Below are 27,212 nucleotides of genomic sequence, written 5' to 3' on the forward strand. Positions count from 1 at the left end.
TTCAAAAATTGAAAAAAAAAGAAAAAATCAAAAATCAAATGAAATTAATATTTCATTGTCTAGGTATATCTCTTTTCTTAGTCTTGTCACTTTTCTTATTTTTCTTTTTAGTTCTATTAAATGCAGATTTCAATAACGTGACATGCTTGCGGACTTCAGGCCTAGATCCTGAAAACCTATCATACCTTAAAGTAATTAATCAAGAATTAGATCACAATAAGGATAAGTTTAAGGAAATAAAAAAAGATTTGGAACAGCTGAAGGAAAATTGGTTCCAGATTGGAAAGGTCCATACATTGCAACAAGAGTACTGCCAAAAGAGTGGGTTGTACTTGGGACACATCAAAGGAAATGTCCTTGAAACAACTGCCAATGCAAATACAGTCAAAAGGTACTATGTTGGATCCTCTATATAACATTAATGTTCTCCGGTTGGGATGAAGAAGACTTTCTTTCTCACTATCCAAACACTTAACCCTTTGCAAACTTATTTGAGCTTGTTACTCTTCTTTAATTACCCTCTTTGGAACCTGAAAGTGTTATTGAAAAAAAAATTGAAAAATAAAATTAAAAGAAGAAGAAAAAAGAAATGAAAAATGAGAAAAAAAGTGGGAAAAAAAGGAAAGGAAAAATAAAGAGAAAAGAAAACAAAATAAAACAGAAAAACAAAAGAAAAATCAAAAACAAATTTCCTGAACTACGCTCGACTTGATTCCAAAAGGATACGTAGGCAGCCTCTCTCTGAGGTTCAGTCACACCAAAATAAAAATCCAAAGTCCCCCAAAAAGTGAAACTAGGGCAGATATTATAATGGTTTGGCGATGATCCCGCCCAAACGGTTCCAAAGTTGTAACTCAATCCAAATCCGTTTTTACCCAAACCCTGTTCAAGTCCTTCCGATCAATCATTGAGAATGTTCAAGGACCGAAGAATACAGTTACTTGGATCCGATAAACTCAGAATGAGAAAAATAAAATGAGAGAGTCTTATTGGTTAAAACCCACACGAGCACCGTGAGGCGACTAAGCAAAGAAATCAAAATGAGAGAGACTTGTTAGTGAAAACTTGCAAAGAGCACTATAAGGCGATGATGAGTAGAGAAATGAGAGAGGTCAGCTCGTGAAAACCCACAAAGGGCGCCCCTGATCGAAAAGAGGATGAATTTCTGAGAGTCGGACGGTTTACACAGATCAGGCATTCAGTCCAAAAGGCATGTCATGTTTGTTGAAGTCCGCATGTACTCCAGATAAGTCCTTCTTTCCTTTCCCCGAAAGGGACACTTCTTGTTTTAAACTCATTCTCCATTCCATTGTTTGTTTTCTTTGAATCCCTTTCCGTCTAACTCTATTTCGAAACTAAGACAAAGAAAGGATGGTTAGACTGATTTACAAGGTTCTCATTTGATACAAGCTAATATGCAAAAAGGCACCCAGCCTCGTTAGGGGCATATGTCAGCCTCGACTGGTCATGGCGGCCGAAGCTTCGAAATCAATACTCTTGGAAGGAGAAAATCAAATTGAAGTGCCTATAAAGGCAAATGAAGTGGAAAAGGTTGAGTCCCACATGGCCAACCATCTCAGCAAAAGTTTGAAAAGCCAAGGTACCCAAATGATCTGAAATTAAAGTTGGAAGAAAGAAACAAAAAATGAAAGGCCTACAAAGGCGAAATAAAGTTGGAAAAGGTTAAGTCCCACGCGACTAGCCGTTTCGGCAAAGTTTGAGGAGCCAAAAGTCTCCCAATGCTTCGAAGCTCTTTTTTTTAAAAAAAAAAGAAAAAAAAAGAAGAATAAAAAAATAAAGAGAGAAAGAAAAGGAAGTTAAAAGGGAAAGGCCTACGAAGGCAAAATAAAGTCAATAAGGTTGAGTTCCACCGATCAACCGTCATGGCAAAGTCTGGAAAAACTAGAGGTTCTCCACGACCTGAAATGAAATCAGTCCTCAGGGAACAAGCAGTTGCAGTTGAGATCTTCATCAAAGAAGCCGGGCCAAGATCAAGTGATTGAAACAATCAAGGCCACAAAACCAACCACCATTTCAAACTAACAATTGTTCTTTGTTTGAAAACATGAAACAAACGCAATCCAAAGCAACCTTGCAAGAAGCAGGTGCAACCAAATGAAACTGCACAAGGGCTAACAACAGTTTTGCAGCAAAAATCAATCCAAAAAGGAAGTCTCTTCCAAATTCTTTCCTGCATTCTTGCTCATTTTTTCTTAAATAAAAGAAAATCCAAAAACATGGTAGCCTAAGGTCCCCAATCTCTAGTTACGTTTTTTCCAACATAGGGTCTCCACTCCCTAGTTGATTTTATTTTAGACATAGGGTCTCCACTCCCTAGTCTGCTTTTCCAACATAGGGTCTCCACTCCCTAGTTGAATTTATTTTAGACATAGGGTCTTCACTCCCTAGTCTGCTTTTCCAACATAGGGTCTCCACTCCCTAGTTGAATTTACTTTAGACATAGGGTCTCCACTCCCTAGTCACTTTTCCAACATAGTGTCTCTACTCCCTAGTTGAAGTTATTTTAGACATAGGATCTCCACTCCCTAATCGCTTTTCCAATATATGGTCTTCACTCTCTAGTTGATTTTATTTTAGACATAGGGTCTCCACTCCCTAGTATGCTTTTCCAACATAAGGTCTCCACTCCCTAGTTGATTTTATTTTAGACTTAAGGTCTTCACTCCCTAGTTGATTTTATTTTAGGCATAGGGTCTCCACTCCCTAGTCTACTTTTGCAACATAGGTTCTCCATTCCCTAGTTGATTTTATTTTAGGCATAGGGTATCCACTCCCTAGTCGATTTTCCAACATAGGGTCTTCACTCCCTAGTTGAAGTTATTTTAGACATACGGACTCCACTCCCTAGTCACTTTTCTAACATAGGGTCTCCACTCTCTAGTTGATTTTATTTTAGGCATAGGGTCTCCACTCCCTAGTATGCTTTTCCAACATAGGTTCTCCACTCCCTATTTGATTTTATTTTAGACATAGGGTCTCCACTCCCTAGTATGCTTTTCCAACATAGGGTCTTCACTCCTTAGTTGAATTTATTTTATACATTGGGTCTCCACTCCCTAGTCACTTTTCCAACATAGGGTCTCCACTCCCTAGTTGAATTTATTTTACACATAGGGTCTTCACTCCCTAGTCACTTTTCCAACATAGGATCTTCACTCCTTAGTTGAAGTTATTTTTGACATAAGATCTCTACTCCCTAGTCACTTTTCCAACATAGGGTCTCCACTCCCTAGTTGATTTTAGTTTAGATATAGGGTCTCCACTCCCTAGTCTCTTTTCCAATATAGGGTCTCCACTCCCTAGTTGATTTCATTATAAATATAGGGCTCTACTCCCTAATCTCTTTTTTCCAAGGATACATAATCCTGATTTTATTGCTTTCAATAATGGAATAGTTTAGATTTTTGTTACAAATAACTCACGAAATTTTCCTAGTGAAAATTGAGGACGAAAATTTCGTTTGTATGTTTGCTTTGGTGCTTGAACAGGTTTCCACCGTGAGGCACAAGGTTTGAGATGACCAAAAGAATAAGTCTCAACCCAAACAAAAGAAAGGAAGAACAAGAAAAGAAGTTGAACTCTAAGTGCAGAAGCGGAGAAAAGATGCGGACTGCCCAAGATATGATTGAAGTCACAAACTTTGCATGTCCCACCTTGATCCGAAGAGCTGAGAAAAATGAACCAGCGTTCACAGCTAACGAGCACCAAGATTCATATCGGAGTCTGTAGGAAGAACCAACCAAGACTCAAGATCAAGCTTCAGAAGATTTATAGATAGGAATCTTGAAACTCGTAGCTGATAGGTTTGGTTAGTCATTTTGATTTTGATTTTGATGTAATAACAGGACCTCGGACTGGAGCCTTGACGGATCCTCACTCGACTCTCGAACACATCACTCCATCACCCTTCCAGAACTACACCGACCTGATTCCTTTATAGCCAAGGATATGTAGAGAACCTCTGAAACAAGGTTCGGTCAAACTTTTTCAAAAATGCTTCCAAATGGAGTTTCAAAGGGGCAAAAATTGCTCGTAATTGCTCACTTTATCTTTTCCCGAAAACTCTTTATGTTTCGGAGTAAATAGGGGCAGCTGTGAGCACATAATATTTGTCCTACATGAAAATGACTGCTAAAAATAAACGAAAATAATTTTTAAGGGATTTTAGAAAATTTTCTTTATTTAGTTGCATTTCATGAATTTTAAATTTTTTAAATCATAAAAAATCATAAAAATGTCACGTTTTAATTTCATGTCATCTTAAGTCCAATTTGCATGTAGGAATTAATTTTATTATGAAAAAATCACAAAAATGGACATTATTACATTTTTAGCTTTTAGTTTTTAGAAAGTAGTGTTTTTATTTAGTTTTAAGTTAATTAATTATTTTAATAAATAAACAATTTTAATTTTTAAAAAAATTAGATTGATTTAGGATTAATTTAGGATTTTATTATATTTTTAAAATCAAAGAAAAAGAAAAATGAAAAAAAAAATTGATTTAATCTTCCAACCCCAAAGTTAATTAGCCCAAATTCATGACCCAAATCACATCAAGCCCGAAACATTGAGCCCATACCCATTCCCCATTTGACCTAACCTAATTCCTACCCTATAAAATAACACTTCACTTCTAAAATCAGAAAAAGGCCCCTAGACCCTAGATCCCTAAGACAAAAATCCGTCGTTTTTTTGACAAAAATCAGACCCCCCCAAGGTTTCTTCTTTTTCCTCGATACATCTTATTCACAAAGGATAAGTAGCCATTTCTGATTTTCTCCACAGTGGCTAAACACAGAACCCCACAACACCTTATCTTCTTCTACCCCCAAACACGCAAAAACTCTACAACTTTAGGAAAAGCTGCGCGAATAGCCATCGCTTTTTGTGACAGAGAGAATCCAGAGCTTGCTCTTCTTTCTAACCACTCTCATTTTCTTCCACTCTCACTTCCACCATTAATGTCAAGCTCCATGTTCTTTACCCAAAAAAATCAGCAATAAAACCACCCAAAAAATCTCCATATTTCTCCATTAAAATTAGCAGCATTCTAACCATGAAACCCACCCGAAAACAACCTTGAAAAAGTCACAAAATCAACTAAAAATGCACCAAAACAAGCTGAAATTAGCTTTGTTTTTCAGTCAAAACGACCTCTGAAATAGCAGCAAAAACGAGCTGCAAATAGCTCCAAAACCCACCTCTAACACCACCCATATGCCTTGAGGAACTCCGTCACACTGCTGCCAATGAATTATTTTCCATTGTCACATACAATCTCGGCAGGTATCCCGAACCGGCAAATGATGTGGTCCCAAATGAAGTCAATAACTTCTTTTTCTCTAACCTTCTCGAAGGCCTGTGCTTCCACCTAGTTAGAAAAATAATCAGTCATAAACAAAATAAATTTAGCTTTACCGGGGGCCGTTGGTAGAGGACCTACTATGTCCATTCCCCATTACATAAAAGGCCACGGAGATAGGGCCGAGTGGAGTTGTTCTTTGGGCTGATGGATCATCGGTACAAATCATTGGCATTTATCGCATTTTTTGATGAATTGCATAGTATCTTTTTCCATGCTATCCCAACAATAACCTGCTCTGATAATTTTGCGAACCAACTTGGTGCTGGAGTGATTTCCACAAGTACCTTCATGGACCTCTCGTAGAACATAATCAGTGTCCCCCGGCCCTAAACATATCGCCAATGGCCCATCGAACATTCTTCTGTACAATGTTCCGCCTTCGTCTAATGCAAACCTAGTAGCCTTGATTCGTAAGGCCCTCAATTCTTTAGGGTCCGATGGGAGTTTACCATCTTTCAAATAATCAATGTACTTATTCCTCCTGTCCCAAGTCAAACTTGTTGAATTTATCTCAGCATGTCCCTTTTCAACCACAAACCTTGATAATTAGACGACAGTCCTCGGGACAATATTATCTTCTTGAACCGAGGATCCCAAATAAACAAGTGCATATATCTGCCTCACTATTTTGTTCTCGAGGCACATGATCGAGGGTCCATTATTTGAAGCGGTGCAACGTCACCTATAGTTTGTCTAAGTATCTCTGCATTCTATTTTCTTGATCCTCAAAACTTTTGTTTACTTGGTTCACCACCAATAGGGAGTCACATTTGGCCTTGAAGACCTCTGCCCCCAAGCTTTTAGCTAGCTCGAGACTTGCAATCATGGCCTCGTACTCGGCCTCATTGTTAGTCAATCTTGAAGTTTTGATAGATTGTCTAATAGTACTACCTGTTGGTGGCTTCAAAACAATGCCGAGTCCGGACCCTTTCACATTTGAGGCACCGTCTGTGAAAATGGTCCATACCCCCGATAATGTACCCGATCCCAGTAGGAGTTCTGTTTCTACTTCGGGTACGAGGGTCTACATAAAATCGGCCATGAAAGCTTGACTCTGTTTAACAGTCCGCGAACCAGAAATTCGGGTAAGGAATTCTATTAACCCGGAAGAAGGTGTTAGGCATTCCCGAGTTCCGTAGTTCTAGCACGGTCGCTCAACTGTTATATTCGGCTTAATTATCTGATTTTAATATGCTTTAAACCTATGTGCATTTTTAAAACTTTAACTGCTTTTAGTCATTTTTAGGAATATTGCATCGTTGTTAAAACGCGTCTTGAACCACGTCACATAAATGCACCCGCAATCTTTGACATATTTCAACATTGTTGAGATTTGAATTTGGGTCACATAAATGCGCACCCGAGTTTAAGAAGGTAATATTATTAAATAACATGCCTAAAGCAACTAACGCTTTATTAAATTTGCGAGGGTCGTGGAAGTTTGTTAAACGGCACGCCTCGAGTTCTAAATAATTAATCACACTTAATTAAAATAAGGGCCATGCATTTGTCATTTTTAATTAGCATGGCGCACCTCGATTTGTTCTAATTAAAGCATTTCTAGACTAATTCATGAGGGCCATATGTGATCTATCGGTGGATGGCACAACTCGAATTCTAAATATTTTAAAGAAAATAATTAAAGAGGGCCACGCAATTTGTGATTTTATTTGGCGCGCCGCACCTCCGTTTATTCTAACTTGATCTAAGGTACCTTATGGAAATCTTAATGTCTATTTTTAAAAGAGTCCAAAGCCTATTATGTTTTAACTATTTGGTGGATCAATTACCATCTCAATTCCGGGACCAAAAGGAGCCCAGTCCACATGAGCTGCGTGCAAGATGAAGCCTCTAAAATCGCTGAAGAGGACCATGGCAAGCCGGAATCGACTTGGACTCAAAGCAAGACCAATGCCCATGGAGCATGCCCAAATCGAACGGGAAAGAGGTCAGGGAATTACGTTCAAGCAATTACATAGAGGAAACATTTAATCTAAAGAAAGGTGAATTGACAACTGATTTTAAATTTGTAGATTTCTTAACTTGAATCAAATGACCACAAAACTAACATTGTTAAACACGTAGTATCCACAGAATATATATACTTATGCCAACAAACATATTAATCCCATCATCATTCTCATGCTCTTACAATATTCCAAATTTCGAATTTAAGCTAACATTTAAGCATGATAGTAGAATCCTGAAGCCACTTAAAAGGAGACAATTCCATTACAAATCAACCAACTGATGGTTTCCATGCTTCACGAACAACAGATCTCAATTATTAAAGCTCAACCAAACTACTATATGAACGTCAAGCTTACACATACTAGGCAGTAATAGAACTCAACAATTCCCCAATCACTTTCTTCATTCAGATAACATGGCTTGCTAAATTGATCTATAACACTAAAGCTAAACAAACAACAATATCTAGATACATCATGGTCTCCACAGTTCTCGATTAATTACAACATGAGAATTTGATCACTGAAATGGAATTTAACTGAGACTATACTATGAATAAATGAGGGAATATAAATATCAGGCAAAGAAACAATGAGCTAAAATATAATGGTGCTTCCATTTCATCTTTGAGTCAGGCTTTACATCATGAAGGGTTTAGAACTTGAACCTGGAAGAAGAATGAATTAACCAAAAAGGAAATTGAGGGTCAGCAGATTCAGTCAATAGCAGCAGAATCAAACCTCAGATTCAACACCAAGTATACCAATTCAATCCAGAAAATGATGTAAAATGGCCCAGAAAACAGTTTCAGTCCAAGCAATGAACTAGAAAACCACAAATGAAGCATAAACCCAAATGAAGCATAAACTATTCAGCAATCGAAGACCTCAACACTTGAAGCAGAACAAACCAATAGAACAGAGATTCTACTGATTTTTAACCATTTCTGATTCTCTGAAATTTTTCTTCTTTTCAGCTCTTAGAAATCTATGAAAACGGTAAAATATTATGCAGCCTGTGTAATCACTCGATTTTCAGCTCTCTATATCTCCCAAATTTTTCAGAATGTCTTTGCTACCCCAAGTGAGGAGAAAGAGGTCCTTATATAGGCCCATCTAATGCTACCCTATTTTAGCTAGCTATTTCCCATTTTAACCCTCTCAAACCCAATTGTTTTTACCCTCCTACCCCTCTAAGGATCTGAAAATTCTTGCCCCCTAACAAACTCACGTTTATCCTATCTTCTAGAACCTTTCCTCTTAACAGAATTGATTCCTTCCTGACCTAGAATCCCTGAATTACCCTTAGCCCAATCAATTATTACTAACATTTCCCTTCCCCTTGAGCCCCCCTGAAGTTCCTGACTATTTACTTACCCCCTCTTAGGTTTAAAAAGAGTGACAAACAGGACTGATTAAACACAGAGGGCATCCAATGGATTAAACTGTGAATCAGTTCTTAAAGAAAATGCCGAAAATCTACTGGAAACAAATTATAACATGAATCAAATCTTCAAGCATTTACACCAACATTTAAACAAGAACACTCGGTCATAAAACTTATCAATACTAAGCTAAATAATGATTTAAACTAAATTAAACAACACAGAACACTTAGCTTATTAACCATTAAAACAGAACGGAAGGGTCGAGATTTAACGGGAGAAAACAGGCACAAAAAATAATTCAAGTCTAAAATCTGCACATGAACTTCAAATTAAAGGACAGAGGCGAGAAAGAAGATGAGTCGAACTTGAAAGAAAACTTAAAAGAAGTGAAGAATGCTTACCTATTTGGACAAAATTGAGACGGACATCAAATTGTTGGTTTCGTCCTCAATAATGTCACCCAATTGTTCTTTGTAAGAGCAAATAAGTAGCATTATTGAGGGAAGAGACCTTAAAAAATAACCCCATGCCCGAGACAAACTCTTATGCACCGATTTAGGGTTCAACACTCTAGAACCATAGATTTGACAATCGAGTAATTTTGGAGGTATTTGAAGAGAATTGAATGTGGATTTAGGATAAGGGGGATGAGGAGATTGTGGGGTGTGATTTTGGGGCAATTTAGACGATTTTTGGTTTTGGTCGTTCCTCTTCAATTCAAGAGTCGAGCATTTTGGTTAGGATTTGAGGGAAAAGGGGTGCAGATTTGGAAGGAGGGGAAAGAGAAGAATCTAGTGTGTAATTTTGGGGTTGATCGGAGCAACGCCGCCGGCAGAGGCGATTTCCGGCAGGCGGCGCACTGCAGAGACGGTGGGGGTTCTCTGAGGGGTGGGGTGAGAGAGACAGGCTTGGGAGAGGGGGTAGGGTTATTTGGACAGTTATATATTAAATAACCCCAACTTCCCAGCCGTTCGATCAAGGAACCTCGACGACTGGGATTTGTTATAGGCAAAACGGGGTCGTTTGGTTTTTACAGGGGACCAGACCGGGTTGGGGTGACTGGGTTGCGGGTTAGAGGTGGAAAATTTGGGCCTAGCATTTAATTTGATTGCTTGCCCCAAAAATATGAAATCCTCTTTCATTTTTATTTCAAAACAAACTTAATTCAAAATTTTTTTTTATTTCTTTTTCTCTTTTTTTTTTCAAAATTTAATTAAAATCAAAATTAATTCCTAGAACTAAAAAAAACTAATTAAACCTAAAATGATAATTGACCCAATTAATTAAAAATAAATTAACAGAAAAACTACTCAGAATCCAAGCTAAAATTAAAAGTAAAAATCAAACTAATTTTTTGTGATTTTCCCATTTTATTAAACAATTAATTTTCTAATTAATACTAAAATGTAAAATCAAACCCTAAATGCAAATGCCAAGTATTTTTTGTATTTTTTATTGGTTAAATAAAATATACATGCACAGACAAATGCAAACAATTAGCAAAAATACCACAAAAATTTACAAAATTGTAAACACTGCAAGAAATTATTTTGTTTTGAATTTATGGGAGTAATTCATATAGCGCAAAAATTACGTGCTCACAGCTGCCCCTCTTTGCTCAGAAACACGAAGAGTTTTCGTGCAAAGATAAGTGAGCGGATACGAGCGATTTTTGCCCGTTTGAATACTCCGTATGAAGCATTTTTGAAAGATTTGACCGTGCCCTGCTTCTGAGGTTTCCTACATATCCTTGACTAAAAAGGAATCAGGTCAGTATAGTTCGGGAATGTCTGGTAGCTGGGACTACCATGAAGCTGTGATTTCACTGTTGCTACTACTGCTTACTGAACCCCTTATTACACCATGTCAAAAATAAAAGAAGCTAAACTAGACTATGATCTATGCTTTACAAAATCCTATCTAGATCTTCAAACTTGCTCTTGTGTTTCTTGTTGCCTTGTTGTTTTGTATTCTCTTGGTGAAATTCCTTTGTTGCCGCCTTGAATTGTAAACTGAGATGTTTCCCTTTCTCCGGGTGGATGCCTGACTGTTGAACTTGATATGTATTCCCATGCTCTCTAAGTGGGCTCCTGACTTCAAAACTTGAATGTATTCCCATGCTATCCAGGCGGGCTCCTGGCTTCAAAAATAGACAAAGCAAAGAATTTGAAAGCTAAAACTTGAATTGTACTCCCTTGTTCTCCAGGCGGGCTCCTGACTGCTACTTTTGAATGTATTCCCTGCTTTCCAGGAGGGCTCCTGACTTTAACTTGAAAAGTATTCCCATGCTATCTAGGAGGACTCCTGACTTCAAAATAGACAAAGCAACAAATTTGAAAACTAAAACTTGAATTGTACTCCCTTATTCTCCAGGCGGGCTCCTGACTGCTGCGCTTGAAAGTATTCCCATGCTATCCAGGAGGGCTCCTGACTTCAACTTGAAATGTATTCCCTGCTCTCCAGGCGGGCTCCTGACTGCTGCATTTGAAAGTATTCCCTGCTCTCCAGGCGGGCTCCTGACTTTGACAAAACAGATAAAACAAAAAAAAATTTCTGCCCCAGTTTGGTGGCTGGGCACATGGGTGAGTGTTAAACTGAATCATTCTACCAACTATTACTAAGAATTTGAAAGCTAAGTCCTATTATCCAGGGAGGTCCTGAAAACTAACAATTATAGATCTAAGCTATAACTTCTAAAGGTATTGCTTCTGCTAAGTCCTGTTATCTAAAAGGGTTTTAAACTACATCCTATTATCCAGGAAGGCCCTGAAAATCAAAATCAAGTCTTGTCCTAAAAATGACACTTTTATGACTGAATTATACTACCTTATGACGGAATTTTATGCTACATCTTGTGATCCAATGGAAATCTTTAAAACTAGGTCCCATTATCCAGGAGGGTCCTGAAAACTCCTAATTGAATCCTATTTTAAACATGCAGACCAACTTATATTCCTCTGGGTATACATTTGTGCTAAATTATGTTACTCATGATTGTTTTAAAATTTAAACTAGGTCCCATTTTTCAGGAGGGTCCTGAAACTTACTGTCAAACCTGTTTGATGCCTTCCTTTCTTTGCGGAGAGTTCCTCCGAAACAAACAAACTTTTCTTCTCCTATTTCAATCAAAGAACATTTTGTCAGTTTAAAATGGTGGTTAGTTGATGGCATTCGTGCTGAAGATCCTTCCACTGCATTGTTTTGTTTTGACTGTCTTCCCTGCACTGGCCCTGAACCGCCTGACTTTCTGACTGACTTTCAAACCCCTGACCTTTGATGACCCAAGTGTTCTATAACCATGCTGTTGTTTCACACCTCTGGCCCCTTTATCTGAACCTTTGCATTTCCATGACATTACGAAATCATTCCACTGATGAAATTTCCGGTGATTCCTTTTACCCCCCATTTACATCATGTTATCCTTAGTATGCTCTGACCACGCTGTGCTTTGCAATTTTGGAAGTTGGTAGTGAGCTTTGAAATCCTTTCTCACTTGCTTTGAACAGGACCAACATTGAAACATCTTAGACAAATAAACCCCAAAAGCAAATGAAATGCAATGATTTTGTAAGTTAAGGATAAGAAGAATCCAAAACCGGATGACCGCTAAAAGGAGAAAAAAAGAAACTTATCTGAGTGGAATAGCTGGTACCAATGATCATGGCATGCATTTCGGATTAATCAGCCCAATCTGTCCAACCAATCAACTTTCAGTTGCCATACTTTGTTGCCCCAGAATTTCCATAACCTTACCTTTTCACCCAAACCTTGACCTTGTTCATCCTGCAATGCCTTGAAAGGTTTTCCACCAACGGACCTTCCTCATTTGTTCATCTCTCAACTTACTTTCGCCTCAAGGTGCCCGTGAAGGTTTTCACCAATAAGACTCTCTCATTTTTGATTTCTCTTAGCTCCCGTCGCCTTACAGTGCCCGTGAGGGTTTTCACCAATAAGACTCTCTCATTTTGATTTCTTTTCCCTCTTTGGACCAGAGTGTTTCCCCTGATGTGAATCACCGCTACCTACTTGCTTTGGCATTTCTTGAAGACTGATCAAAAGGTCTTTCTTTGGACCATAATGTGGGCTTTTGGATAGGGTTAGAAAGAAAGGGCATAAAAGGCTCAAAACAACTCATCATGTGTTTAAAATTACAACTTTCGGAATCAGATTTCTTACAACAACCACAACTTCCGTCCTAGTTTCTTGACTGGGGACTTTTGGATTTTTATTTTGATGGGACCGAACCGTGAGGCTGCCTACGTATCCTTAAAAGGAATCAGGTCGAACGTAGTTCATATTATAAGAATTACTTTGTTTGTTGTGATTTTTCCTTTCTTTTCTTTTTCTTTTCTCTTCTTTCCTTCTTTTTCTTTTTGTTGTTGTTTTTCTTCTTTTTTTCTTTACTTTGTTTGTTGTTTTTCTTCTTTTCTTTTTTCCTTTTCTCTTTTTTCTTCTTTTTATTCTCTCTCTTTTCATTCTTTTTCTTTTCTCTTTTTCCTTTGCTCACCTTTCACGCTTGCGTTTCTAATCTTTGCTACTGATTCCGAAAGAGGGGTATGAAAGAAATAGATAAGGCTCAAAGGGGTAACGAAGGATAAAGTGTTTAGATAGCAGAACAAAATGCCGTCGTCATTTCAATATTCAAAATATGCCGAATACAAACAAGTACAATTAAACAAAGAAATCATACACAGTATCTCTTGACTACATCAGAATTGATAGCCATTTCTACACATTTGCCTTCTACATCTGTCAAGTACAATGCGCCATTGGACAACACTCTAGTTACAACGAATGGCCCCTGCCAATTTGGGGCGAACTTTCCTCTTGCTTCAACCCGATGAGGAAGAAAGCGTTTCAATACTAACTGACCCACTTCAAACTTTCGTGGACGCACCTTCTTATTATATGCTCTTGCCATTCTCTGTTGATGCAACTGGCCATGACATACTGCCGCCAGTCTTTTCTCGTTGATCAAACTCAATTGTTCCAAATGGGTTTTGACCCACTCATCATCATCGATCTCAGCCTCTGCGACAATTCGAAGGGATGGAATTTCCACTTCTGCGGGTATCACTGCTTCGGTGCCATACACCAAAAAATAAGGACTCGTCCCTACTGAAGTACGGATAGTAGTGCGATAGCCCAGCAATGCAAACGGCAGCTTTTCATGCCACTGCCTAGAACCCTCCACCATTTTTCGAAGTATCTTCTTTATGTTCTTGTTGGTTGCCTCGACTGCTCCGTTTGCCTTAGGGCTGTACAGGGTAGAATTGCGATGTGTAATCTTGAACTGCTGACATACCTCTTCCATCAAATGACTATTGAGATTCGCCCCATTGTCTGTAATGATCACCTTCGGTATCCCAAACTGGCAAATGATATTTGAATGCACAAAATCAACCACCGCCTTCTTGGTTACAGACTTGAATGTTTTAGCCTCTACCCACTTGGTGAAATAATCAATGGCCACCAGAATAAACCTGTGCCCGTTGGATGCTGCTGGCTCGATTGGTCCAATGACATCCATTCCCCAAGCAACAAAGGGCCATGGTGCAGACATCGTATGTAATTCAGATGGTGGAGAATGAATCAAATCTCCATGCACTTGGCACTGATGACATTTACGCACGAAACTGATACAATCTCTCTCCATAGTGAGCCAATAATAACCTACTCGGAGAATCTTTTTTGCCAACATGTAACTACTCATGTGCGGTCCACACACTCAAGAATGTACCTCGGTCATAATAGCTGTGGCCTGACTAGCATCTATGCATATCAGCAGCCTAAGATCTGGAGTCCTTTTGTACAGAACCCCTCCGCTGAAGAAAAAACCGCTTGCCAACCGCCTAATTGTCCTCTTTTGATCACCTGTGGCTTGTACTGGATACACCCCCATCCTGATGTATTCCTTGATATCATGAAACCAAGGCTTGCCATCGAGTTCTTCTTCCACCACGTTACAATAAGCATGCTGATCGCGGACCTGAATATGCAACGGGTCTATATAAGCCTTATCTGGATGATGTAACATTGATGCTAGAGTAGCCAAGGCATTAGCGACCTCATTATGAATCCTCGGAATATGCCTGAACTCTATTGATTGGAACCGCCAACAAAGATCATGTAAACATTGCCGGTACGGCATGAGTTTTAAATCCCGTGTTTCTCATTCTCCCTAAATCTGATGCACCAGAAGGTCTGAGTCACCCAAGACCAAGACTTCCTGGACACCCATATCCACAGCCATCCTCAAACCCAGAATGCATGCCTCGTACTCAGCCATGTTGTTAGTACAGTAGAATCAAAGCTGAGCCGTAACAGGGTAATGATACCCTATTTCAGAAACAAGTACCGCTCATATCCCAACACATTTCATGTTAGCAGCCCCATTAAAGAAAAGTTTCTATCCTTGCTTTTCAATCTGTTCCAATTCATCAATGTGCATTACATCTTCATCAGGGAAGTAAGTATTCAAAGGCTCATATTCTTCGTCTACTGGGTTCTCAGCCAAATGATCAACCAATGCCTGGGCTTTCATTGCAGTCCTAGTCACATAGACGATGTCAAATTCTGTGAGCAAGATTTTCCACTTTGCGAGCCTCCCTTTAGGCATAGGCTTCTGAAAGATATACTTTAGCGGATCCAAACGAGAGATGAGGTAAGTAGTGTAAGATGAAAAATAGTGCTTCAACTTCTATGTCACCCAAGTGATGGCACAACACGTCCTCTCAAGATGAGTGTACTTGACATCGTAGGATGTGAACTTCTTACTGAGATAATAAATGGCCTGCTCCTTCCTGCCAGTGATGTCATGCTGTCCCAACACACATCCAAATGAATTGTCCAAGACCGTCAAATACCGAATCAAAGTAATCCCTGGTTCCGGTGGGACCAACACAAGTGGGTTTGACAAGTACCCCTTTATCTTATCAAATGCTTCCTGACATTTATCTGTCCACTTGACCGTAACATCTTTCTTTAACAGTTTGAAAATGGGCTCACAAGTTGTCATAAGCTGAGCAATAAACCGGCTGATGTAATTCAATCTCCCCAACAGACTCATCACCTCAGTCTTGTTCTTTGGAGGTGGTAATTCCTGGATGGCTTTGATTTTTGACGGGTCTAATTCAATACCTCGTCAGCTGACTATGAATCCCAACAACTTTCCAGACGGAACACCGAATGCGCATTTTGTAGAATTGAGCTTGAGATTGTACCTGCGAAGCCTTTGGAAGAACTTTCTCAGATCTCTGACATGGTCAGACTGCTTTTTAGACTTTACAATCACATCATCCACATAAACCTCGATCTCACTGTGTATCATGTCGTGGAATATGGTCGTCATTGCCCTCATGTAGGTTTTCCCAACATTTTTCAAACCAAATGGCATGACCCGATAACAGTACGTTCCCCATGGCGTGATGAATGCTGTCTTTTCTGCGTCTTCTTCATCCATTAAGATCTGGCGGTATCCCGCATAACAATCCATAAAAGAACCAATCTCATGTTTGGCACAATTATCGATCAATATATGGATGTTCGGCAGTGGGAAGTTATCCTTGGGACTTGCCTTGTTGAGGTCTAGATAATCAACACATATCCTGGTCTTGCCATACTTCTTCGGCAGGGGCACTACATTGGCTAACCAAGTGGGATACTGAGTGACCCGAATGACCTTTGCATTGAACTGCTTGGTGACCTCTTCCTTGATCTTCACACTCATATCAGTTTTAAATTTCCTCAGCTTCTGCTTGACATGAGGGAATGGCGGATCAGTGGGCAATTTGTGAACCACCAAGTCAGTGCTTAGACCTGGCATGTCGTCATAGGACCATGCAAAAATATCTTTATACTCGAACAATGCTTTAATTATTTCCTCTCTGAGTTATGGTTCGAGATGGACACTTATTTTAGTTTCCTGGATATTATCTTGGTCCCCTAAATTGATTGCTTCTGTATCACTCAGGTTAGGCTTGGGTTTTTCTTCAAAATGGCTTAATTCATTACTAATCTCTTTAAAGGCTTCATCCTCGTCATATTCCGATTCATCATCACATTCTATTTCTTGAATTAATATTTCAGAATTAGATTGGCTTTTAAGACTGGGCCAGAGATTCCGCATGCATGTCATATCATTGAAGCCAGCATAAAAAGAACTGTACAAGGAAGAAAAGAAAAACAAAAATAAAACTATCAAGAAGAGAGGAAAAGAGAAATTGCATTTCATTGAAATTAAAGATATTAGGGTTTATACATCCAAATGAACGGAACATAGAATCTGAATTACAATCCTGGAATAATCCAGATAAATTGAAATAAAATCAAAGCAAACTACCAAAACTCCCTCCTGGTGGGGAGAGCAGTAGCTTCCCAATTGTTAATCTTTGCACTGGGCCGAACGAATTGTGCATCCGCCTTGCTAGAACCCTCTCCAGCTTCCAACACGTTCAAATCGGCGAATAACCTCTCGAACCTTTCCATCAAATCTCCATCCTCATCAACCACTGAACTGGGAACCGTCGTCACTGGGCGCTTTCTGGTACCAGGCCTGACAAATGATTGGGAAAGACGCGAAACTAGCTTTGGAAGGGCCCATGCTCTCCGTTTCATTTTCCTGGCTCTTCTCACATCTGCAACTATGGTCTTGAACCCCAGACCAAATGTATCCAAGTTTTTGGGAAGAGAAATCGGCTGTACGATACCTTGCAGAGATGCACCCAAACCCTTTCCCGGTACAAAACCATTTTTCAACATTTCACCGGCTACCATGACTGATGCCGCAGCTACCATGGGAGTTGGAACACACTTCCCTTCTGGAATTTTCTCTAACGGTGCTGTGTCAAAAACCTGATAAACCTATGTCCCCTTGTCGTCTTCGACCTCTATGAGCGGGACAATAGCATCGTTGGGAACACACAAATTATCTTCGCCGTGTACAACAATTTCCTGTCGATCCTATTCAAACTTGACCATTTGACCTACACAGATGGTTCATTATTTGCCCCGTTCAACTTGATCACAGACTTCTCACTTGTTGACTTTTCAAACGGCTTGGCTTCACTTGCCCAAATCGTCATAACAGTTTGCGAAGGCTTCTTAGGCTCCCCTCCCTTATGCACTATCTTAATCATATTTGTCTCATAATGGGCTGGCAAGGGATTCTGATTGATATTGGGTGCCTCTGGAGCTTGGACCTCAATCCGATTTGTATCAATGAGCTCTTGAATAGCTGTTTTCAATTTCCAGCATTTCTCTGTGTCATGACCCGGGACCCCTGAACAATACTCATAACTCACCGAGCGGTCAAGATTTCTAGGAGGGGGATTTGGCAGTTTAGCCTCAATTGGATTCAACATACCCGACTGTCTCAGTCTGTGGAATAGACTAGCATATGACTCTCCCAATGGAGTGAAAGTCTTCTGCTTCTGCAACCTCTCATTTTTAAAGGCTTGATTGGGCCGAAAACCCGTTCTAGAGGAATTTCAGTAGGTTTTTGGGGGTGGATGGGTATTTTGCGGAGCTGGGTATGGATTTTGTGGAGCTGGCGCACGCCATTGTGCGTGAACAGGAGGTTAGGTATAGGTTTGTGCGTGATGGACGGAAAATGGGGATCTGGCGGTGGGTAATAGTGTTATGGTGGGCTATATGGGGTATGTGGGTAAGTTTGGTGATAGGGCCGAGGCAGGTTATAGTAACATGGGAGGTTCCTGGATCCGACCCAAGCTCCCGACTCAATTGTCGCAACATCCTCTTTCTTCTTCTTCCCGAGTACACCCCCCGTGCTGTTTTGAATGGCCTGGGTGGTCGCTTTGGTTGTTGAATAACTCATGATCTTGTTGGAATTGAGTCCCTCCTCAACCATGCCTCCCATTTTTACAACTTCATTAAAGGACTTGCCTACGACTGACACTAAGTGACCTAAATAAGTGGGCTCCAAAGCCTGCAAGAAATAACCAACCATCTCACTTTCCTTCATCGGAGGGTCAACCCTCGCTGCTTGCTCTCTCCAACGGAACCCATATTCTCTAAAACTCTCATCGAGCTTTTTCTCAATCTTCGTCAATGACAGACGATCTGGGATAATTTCAAGATTATACTGAAAATGACAGGCGAAAGCTTGGGCCAAATCGTCCCATGTGTACCACCTGTTGTGATCTTGTCTGGTATACCATTCTAATGCCGATTCACTTAGACTTTGGCTGAAATATGCCATCAGCAACTCATCTCTTCTGCATTCTCCTCTCATCTTGCTACATAATCCTCTTAAGTGTGCTACTGGGTCACCATGCCCGTCGTATAGATCAAACATGGGCATTTTGAACCCTGTTGGTAACTGAACATCTGGGAACAGACATAAATCCTTATAGGCCACACTTACTTGACCTCCCAACCCCCTCATATCTCAGAATGATTGTTCTAAGCTTTTGACCTTTCTGATCATCTCCTCATGTTCGGGATTCTTGGGTGGCTTCTCAGTTTCTGCCGTGAGATCAAGATGAGGGGTGTAAGAATATGGTTCTGGAACTTTGAAGGTGGGTTCAGAGGGATAATACTGGTTGTCGTGAGTCTGGAACAAAGGTTCGCTGGAAGATCAGTGTAATGTAGCAGGTGGAGCTGCAACAAAAACAGGTGTGATTGGTGGGGGAGGGTGCGGGACTTGTCTGTGTAGAGGAGCTTGTGATGTATGGGAAGTGGTGTCGTGGCATTGTTGGTAGAGGGGAAAGGCTGGAGATGAGTTCACAGTGGGAGGTTCCTGAGGTTGATCCAATGGTGGGATATAAGCAGGGTTGGCGGGATAAACCGGCGGTGGATGCCCCTTTGCCCAGGCTTGGTACATTTCAGCCATTTTCTACTTTAACTTATACATCTCTTCCCTCATCGCATTAACATACAATTCTTCCACCTCTTTTGACGGGTCAACAATACTTGCTTCAAATTCTTGGTTGGCCATGTTCAACTTGTATTTTGATCGGGTGTTGTATGAGTGAGTTGCCAGAATGCCAATCAACTAACCACCTACCTGGACTCAATACATCAACAACAACCTTGTTAGTTGTTAGGGCTTTAACAAATTGGTAATCTCACATTTGGAATATGAATGCACCTAAGCAGTTAACCGTTTCTATCATGCATTTGAATGGCTGCTTGCATCATCCCGGCTTTTCCATTTGCAACTTTCTTTCTTTTTCTCTTTCTTTTCATTCTGGCCTTTTCTTTTCTTTGTTTTTATCCTCGCATTTCCCTCTTGTCTTGCCATTGCTTCTTTCTCTTATTTTTCTCTCTTTTATTTTCTTTTTTCTTTTCCTCTTCTTTTTCCTTTTTTTTTCTTTTCTTTTTTTTCTTTGGTTGTGGTCGAATCCTATGGTGATTGCCTACGTATCATGACCCCGCATGAATCAGACCGAGCGTACTTCTGGGGGATAAGTGTGAAAGTAAATAATAAAACAATTTTTGGGGATTTTCAATTTTCAAAAAGCAAGTGCTTTGATTATAAAGACTAAAACTAACACACTCCAGGAGAAACCAATAGACGCTGATGAAAAAATGAAATACATACTCCAAAAATAAACTATCACACTTCAACAGAAGAAAGTACAGACTCAAAAACAAATGACAGACTCCAGCAGAAAGAAGATACAAACTCAACACAACTAACAGACTCTAACGGAAAAGGAAATACAGACTCAAATGAAAAATAAAATCATGAATACATCAATGCTCCTGGTGCCCGCGGGACATCATTCGGTCTCGCCGCGGACCTATATGAAAGATCCCTTTGAAGTCGGTCCAAGTCACTCATTATCTGCTTAACAAATGTCATCACTACCACGAAAAAGGTGGTGTGAGTCATATCATCACAGACAGCACTTCATAACAATGTAATTGGCGATGTTTCTAATTCTCTCTCTTATGACACCTTTTTCTTGTAACAAACGCCCAATCTGCTGGGCCCTGGCCTCCAAAGTTTGTTCGGCCACTTGATTCTGCTCCTGAAGTTGTTGCAAATCTATTTCTAATTGTGCCAATTCTGTATAACAATCCTCTCTTTCAACTTTGAAGTCTTTAGCCTGTTTGATCATTTTGCTTTCCATGGCGATAACCCTTTTCTTTAATCCCGCGACCTCATCGTCATACTTTTCTTTCAACTGCTTAACCAGGCATGCTCATTGATCTGCGTTTTTAGCCAATTGCTTTCGAGCCTTGGCTAGTTCACTTTCTGCTTTGTTCAAATCAAAACTATAATCACTGACTTTCTGCCTCAAGTTAGCTATGAGTTTTTCATCTTTGGCACTTCGGGCGGGGTTTTCTGCTGCTATTTTCATTTTCTGAATTTGGGCTCGAAGGGCCTCATTTTCTTTAGCTAGCTCTTTCTTTTCACCTTCATCCGCCGCGACTTGCAAGCTATTCTCGAATTGAAGTTCTTTGACTTGTTTTTCCAACTTTCCTATTGTGGCTCTGTACTCATTCTCCTTGTCCAACCAAGCCCACTGTTCTTGCGACGCCTCAACGAATTCCTGAATGTGAGGCTTTTTGGCTGGTCTTTCTGGTTCAGCCCTTACAGTGTTCTTGTTCTTATACCAGGCAAGATAGGCGGGTGAGACTTCGCCTCTAGATAAGTCACGCACTCGAGTGTTCACTGTCAAATACTGGCATTCATTCCAAATAGAACGAACTGTTTAATTGACCGTTGGAACTAACCTCGACCGCATGAACACTAAGATCTTCATCTGGGTGCATCACCTAACACCTTCCCAACTGTCTCATCGCCCAGTAAGGAGCGTAAGGCTGGATACTTCGCAGACCCATTAGAAGGAAGTACGGACCAGTGGCGGGCATATACACAATTTCTTCAACAGGAAACCAACCCAATGTCCATACTATTTGTCCCGCAGTAATGGAACGAAGTCAGGATACCCAATCTCCGAACCCCTTTGGCAGCTTGAACCCTGAAATCCTTGTGTCAAACTCTTTAATGTAACTCTTCTTTGTGGACCCGTAACTCATATACCGAGGGCGATGACACAGGTGCTCGATGATCCACATCTATAATAGCAAATTGCATCCCTCGAAGAAATCTACCCCAACTTTACAAGCTTTGAGAGCTCGGTACATCTCAGACACTATCACAGAGGCAAAAATGCTTTTGGCGTTGGTGATCAGGACCTTGAGGACTCCAGCCACCCGCAAATCGATATTCCTGTCTTTTCGGGGGAAACCCCCACAAGGCCTAGGAAAGCTACCATGAAGGCGAAATGCCTATGCTCATCCCATTTTGTTCGGTTTCCTCTGCTACAAACCCCGCTTGCCGGATCGTTGAACCCTCCTACATGCCCGTACCTCTGATATATAAAACGTAGAGTGGAAAAACCACCCTCCAATTTGGAGTACGGGACTCCCTTGCTTATCTTTAACAAATCCATGAATTTGTGAGAGTTAACAGCTCTTGGAGCGATGTGATACTTATGCCTCAGCCCTTCAGTACTTCCCATATAACCTGTTATCTCTTCCAAGGTTGCGGTGAGTTCAAAATCCGAAAAGTGAAATACGTTATGGGCCGGGTCCCAAAATGTAACCAAAGCCTTTATGACATCTCCTCTGGGTCTTATTTTTAACAACCCGATGAGACCTCCCAAATGTAGATTGACCCTATCTTGCTCCGATTTTCCCAGATCCTCCCACCATATATGCAACTCCAAAGGGATCTTGTTCATGACTATTATCGGCAAACTTGGACTCGTGCTCATTCTGCACTTTTATTAGGGTGATTAAACAAAAATCAAGACTCATTTGACTCGAAGAAAAAATTGACACTTTTTCCTCTCTTTTTCTGTTATTTTAAAAAAAAAATCCGGTTTTGAAAATACGGCCTTTCAGTACCTCGAAGACAAAGATTTTAAGGTTATGTTGGCTAACCGGTGAAAACCTTGAAAAATGACCACATGCGGCTGTTCTTGCAAAAACAACCTTCCGACGCCCTTTTAGGGACATTCGGCTATTTCTGACAAGAATGGCATCACCCTAATTATTTTCAAATAAAAGTAAAATTTTTGTTCTTTTGGGCTAATTTGGAATAAAGGAAGTTGGACCCGATGGGGGTTGCCTACGTATCCCACATCCGGTGGGAATCAAACTGGCATAGTTCGGGCAAATAAAACGGACTATTTTTGAAAACCAAACTTTCTTCTTTTTTTTTTCATTTTTCAATTCGTTTTTCTTTTCTTTTTTTTCAAAAATTCGGCAGAGTTTCGGTGCTATTTGGACACTGGTTTTTCTTAAAACTAGTGATTAATTCTCTTAACCTTCTATACCGCTATTTCTTTTCCAAACTCTCTCCTTTTATTCAAAAGCCGGTCAACATGCAAATCCGAAGCAAATAAATGCACAAGTAGCAAGTATGATGCATCAGGATGGTCTTTTTATTTCGGGTGCACCTGTCCTAGACGGACCCAACCCCTGTGTTGAGTCCCCAAAGTCAAAATGTACATGATGCAAGCAAGCGATCCTACTTAAGATCCGGCATGAGGTCTTGTTATACTAGGTTCAAAACCTAGGTTTATTTGTTCTAGACCTGGCTTACCCGAGCGGACAACTCGAGCCGGGAGGGGGGGGAGCTGCGTACCGGTAACCAAAAGATCATCCGGCTTTGCAACTTGTCCGAACCTCTTTCTATTTGGAATAGGACACTAATAGAAAGAAGTCACGATCAGCGTGCACTCTTCGGGAGAGAGAAGAGAGGGGATTCGTAGCAGTTCATATACAATTCAGATAATGTCAAAGCGGTAAAAGCAACATTTAGTACATTAGGCACAAACATGTAATAAAATAAGATAATAAATAAAGACAATTATAACAATTCATCTAAGCTCGAATTCTTAAACCCTCCACCAGAGATTCTGGGTTCGTTCCCCAACAGAGTCGCCAGAGCTGTCACACCTCCTTTTTACGACACCCCCCGGAAGAGGGAGTGAATAAGGGAGTTTTTCCAATTAAAGGACAATCAAAATGGGATTTATTGTTAAAATATTCAGAGTCGCCACTTGGGATAATTTATGATGTCCCAAGTCACCGGTTGAATCCCGAATCGAGGAAAAGCTTGAATCTGTTTAACAGTCCGCGAACCAGAAATCCGGGTAAGGAATTCTGTTAACCCGGGAGAAGGTGTTAGGCATTCCCGAGTTCGGTGGTTCTAGCACGGTCGCTCAACTATTATATTCTGCTTAATTATCTGATTTTAATATGCTTTAAACCTATGTGCATTTTTAAAACTTTAACCACTTTTAGTCATTTTTAGGAATATTGCGTCGCTGTTAAAACACGTCTTGAACCACGTCACATAAATGCACCCGCAGTCTTTGACATATTTCAACATTATTGAGATTTGGATTTGGGTCACATAAATGCGCACCCGAGTTTATGAAGGTAATATTATTAAATAATGTGCCTATAGCAACTAACGCATTATTAACTTTGCGAGGGCCGTGGAAGTTTGTTAAACGACACGCCTCGAGTTCTAAATAATTAATCACACTTAATTAAAACGAGGGCCATGCATTTGTGATTTTTATTTAGCATGGCACACATCGATTTGTTCTAATTAAAGCATTTCTAGACTAATTCATGAGGGCCATATGTGATCTATCGGTGGATGGCACACCTCGAATTCTAAATATTTTAAAGAAAATAATTAAAGAGGGCCACGCAATTTGTGATTTTATTTGGCGTGGTGCACCTCTGTTTATTCTAACTTGATCTAAGGTACCTTATGGAAATCTTAATGTCTATTTTTAAAAGAGTCCAAAGCCTATTATGTTTTAACTATTTGGTGGATCAGTTACCATCTCAATTTCGGGCCCAAAAGGAGCCCAATCCACATGAGCTGCGTGCAAGATGAAGCCTCTAAAATCGCTGAAGAGGACCATGGCAAGCCGGAATCGACTTGGACTCAAAGCAGGCCCAATGCCCATGGAGCAAGCCAAAATCGAACGGGAAAGAGGTTAGGGAATTACGTTCAAGCAATTACATAGATGAAACATTTAATCTAAAGAAAGATTAATTGACAACTGATTTTAAATTTGCAGATTTCTTAACTTGAATCAAATGACCATAAAACTAACATTGTTAAATGCCTAGTATCCACAGAATATATATACTTATGCCAACAAACATATTAATCCATTCATCATTCTCATGCTCTTACAATATTCCAAATTTCAAATTTAAGCTAACATTTAAACATGATAGTAGAACCCTAAAACCACTTAAAAGGAGACAATTCCATTACAAATCAAGCTACTGATGGTTTCCATGCTTCACGAACAACATATCTCAATTATTAAAGCTCAACCAAACTACTATGTGAACGTCAAGCTTACACATACTAGGCAGTAATAGAACTCAACAATTCCCCAATCACTTTCTTCATTCAGATAACATGGTTTGCTAAATTGATCTATTACACTAAAGCTAAACAAACAACAAGATCTAGATACATCATGGTTTCAATAGTTCTCGATTAATTACAGCATGAGAATTTGATTACTGAAATGGAATTTAACTGAGACTATACTATGAATAAATGAGGGAATATAAATATTAGGCAAAGAAACAATGAGCTAAAATATAATGGTTCTTCCATTTCATCTTTGAGTCAGGCTTTACATCATGAAGGGTTTAGAACTTGTACCTGGAAGAAGAATGAATTAACCAAAAAGGAAATTGAGGGTCAGCAGATTCAGTCAATAGGAGCAGAACCAAACCTCAGATTCAACACCAAGTATACCAATTCAACCTAGAAAGTGATGTAAAATGGCCCAGAAAACAGTTTCAGTCCAAGCAATGAACTAGAAAACAACAAACTAGACTCGACCTTAAGTCATTTCAACCCAAATGAAGCATAAACTGTTCAACAATTGAAGACCTCACCACTTGAAGCAGAACAAACCAATAGAACAATGATTATACTGATTTTTAACCATTTTTGATTCTCTGAAATTTTTCTTCTTTTCAGCTCTTAGAAATCTATGAAAACGGTAAAATATTATGCAGCCTGTATAATCACTCGATTTTCAGCTCTCTATATCTCTCAGATTTTTCAGAATGTCTTCGCTATCCCAAATGAGGAGAAAGAGGTCCTTATATAGGCCCATCTAATGCAGCCCTATTTTAGCTAGCTATTTCCCATTTTAACCCTCTCAAACCCAATTATTTTTACCCTCTTACCCCTCTAAGGATCTGAAAATTCTTGCCCCCTAACAAACGTACGTTTATCCTATCTTTTAGAGCCTTTCCTCTTAACAGAATTGATTCCTTCTTGACCTAGAATCCCTGAATTACCCTTAGTCCAATCAATTATTACTAACCTTGCCCTTCCCCTTGATCCCCCCTGAAGTTCCTAACTATTCACTTACCCCTCTTAGGTTTAAAAAGAGTGACAAACAGGACTGACTAAACATAGAGGGTATCCAACGGATCAAACTGTGAATCAGTTCTTAAAAAAAATGCCGAAAATCTACTGGAAACAAATTAAAACATGAATCAAATCTTCAAGCATTGACACCAACATTTAAACAAGAACACTCAGTCATAAAACTTATCAATACTAAGCTAAATAATCATTTAAACTAAATTAAACAACACAGAACACTTTGCTTATTAATCATTAAAACAGAACGGAAGGGTCGAGATTTAACGGGAGAAAACAGGCACAAAAATTAATTCAAGTCTAAAATCTGAACATGAACTTCAAATTAAAGGACAGAGGCGAGGAAGAAGATGAGTCGAACTTGAAAGAAAACTTAAAAGAAGTGAAGAATGCTTACCTATTTGGACAGAATTGAGACGGATATCAAACTGTTGGTTTCGTCCTCAATAATGTCACCCACTTGTTCTTTGTAAGAGCAAGTAAGTAGCATTATTGAGGGAAGAGACCTTAAAAAACAACCCCATGCCTGAGACAAACTCTTATGCACCGATTTAGGGTTCAACACTCTAGAACCCAAGATTTGACATTCGAGTAATTTTGGAGGTATTTGAAGGGAATTGAATGTGGATTTAGGATAAGGGGGATGAGGAGATTGTGAGGTGTGATTTTGGGGCAATTTGGACAATTTAGGGTTTTGGTCGTTCCTCTTCAATTCAAGATTCGAGCATTTTGGTTGGGATTTGAGGGAAAAGGGGTGCAGATTTTCGGCAGGCGGCGCACTACAGAGACTGTGGGGGTTCTCTGAGGGGTGGGGTGAGAGAGACAGGCTTGGGAGGGGGGTAGGGTCATTAGGACAGTTATATATTAAATAACCCCAGCTTCCCAGCCGTTCGATCAAGGAACCGACGGCTGGGATTTGTTATAGGCAAAACGGGGTCGTTTGGTTATTACAGGGGACCGGACCGGTTTGGGGTGGCTGGGCTGCGGGTTAGAGGTCGAAAATTTGGGCTTGAGGGTTTAATTTGAAGGTTGGCCCAAAA

General features: G+C 39.9%; 1 protein-coding gene across 1 annotated transcript; it reads right to left on the reverse strand.

Annotated features, from left to right (window-relative positions):
* Positions 1-8,124: 8,124 nt before the first annotated feature.
* On the reverse strand, positions 8,125-13,941 carry LOC138886108 (uncharacterized). Its single transcript, XM_070167141.1, has 3 exons — positions 13,642-13,941; positions 11,792-11,860; positions 8,125-8,181 (listed from the first exon to the last, which is right to left on the reverse strand). The coding sequence occupies exons 1-3, from the start codon at positions 13,939-13,941 to the stop codon at positions 8,125-8,127; spliced, it is 426 nt and encodes a 141-aa protein (XP_070023242.1).
* Between the last annotated feature and the right edge of the window lie 13,271 nt (positions 13,942-27,212).

This window comes from Nicotiana sylvestris, chromosome 2 (genome assembly GCF_000393655.2).
Source record: "Nicotiana sylvestris chromosome 2, ASM39365v2, whole genome shotgun sequence".
Taxonomy (NCBI): domain Eukaryota; kingdom Viridiplantae; phylum Streptophyta; class Magnoliopsida; order Solanales; family Solanaceae; genus Nicotiana; species Nicotiana sylvestris.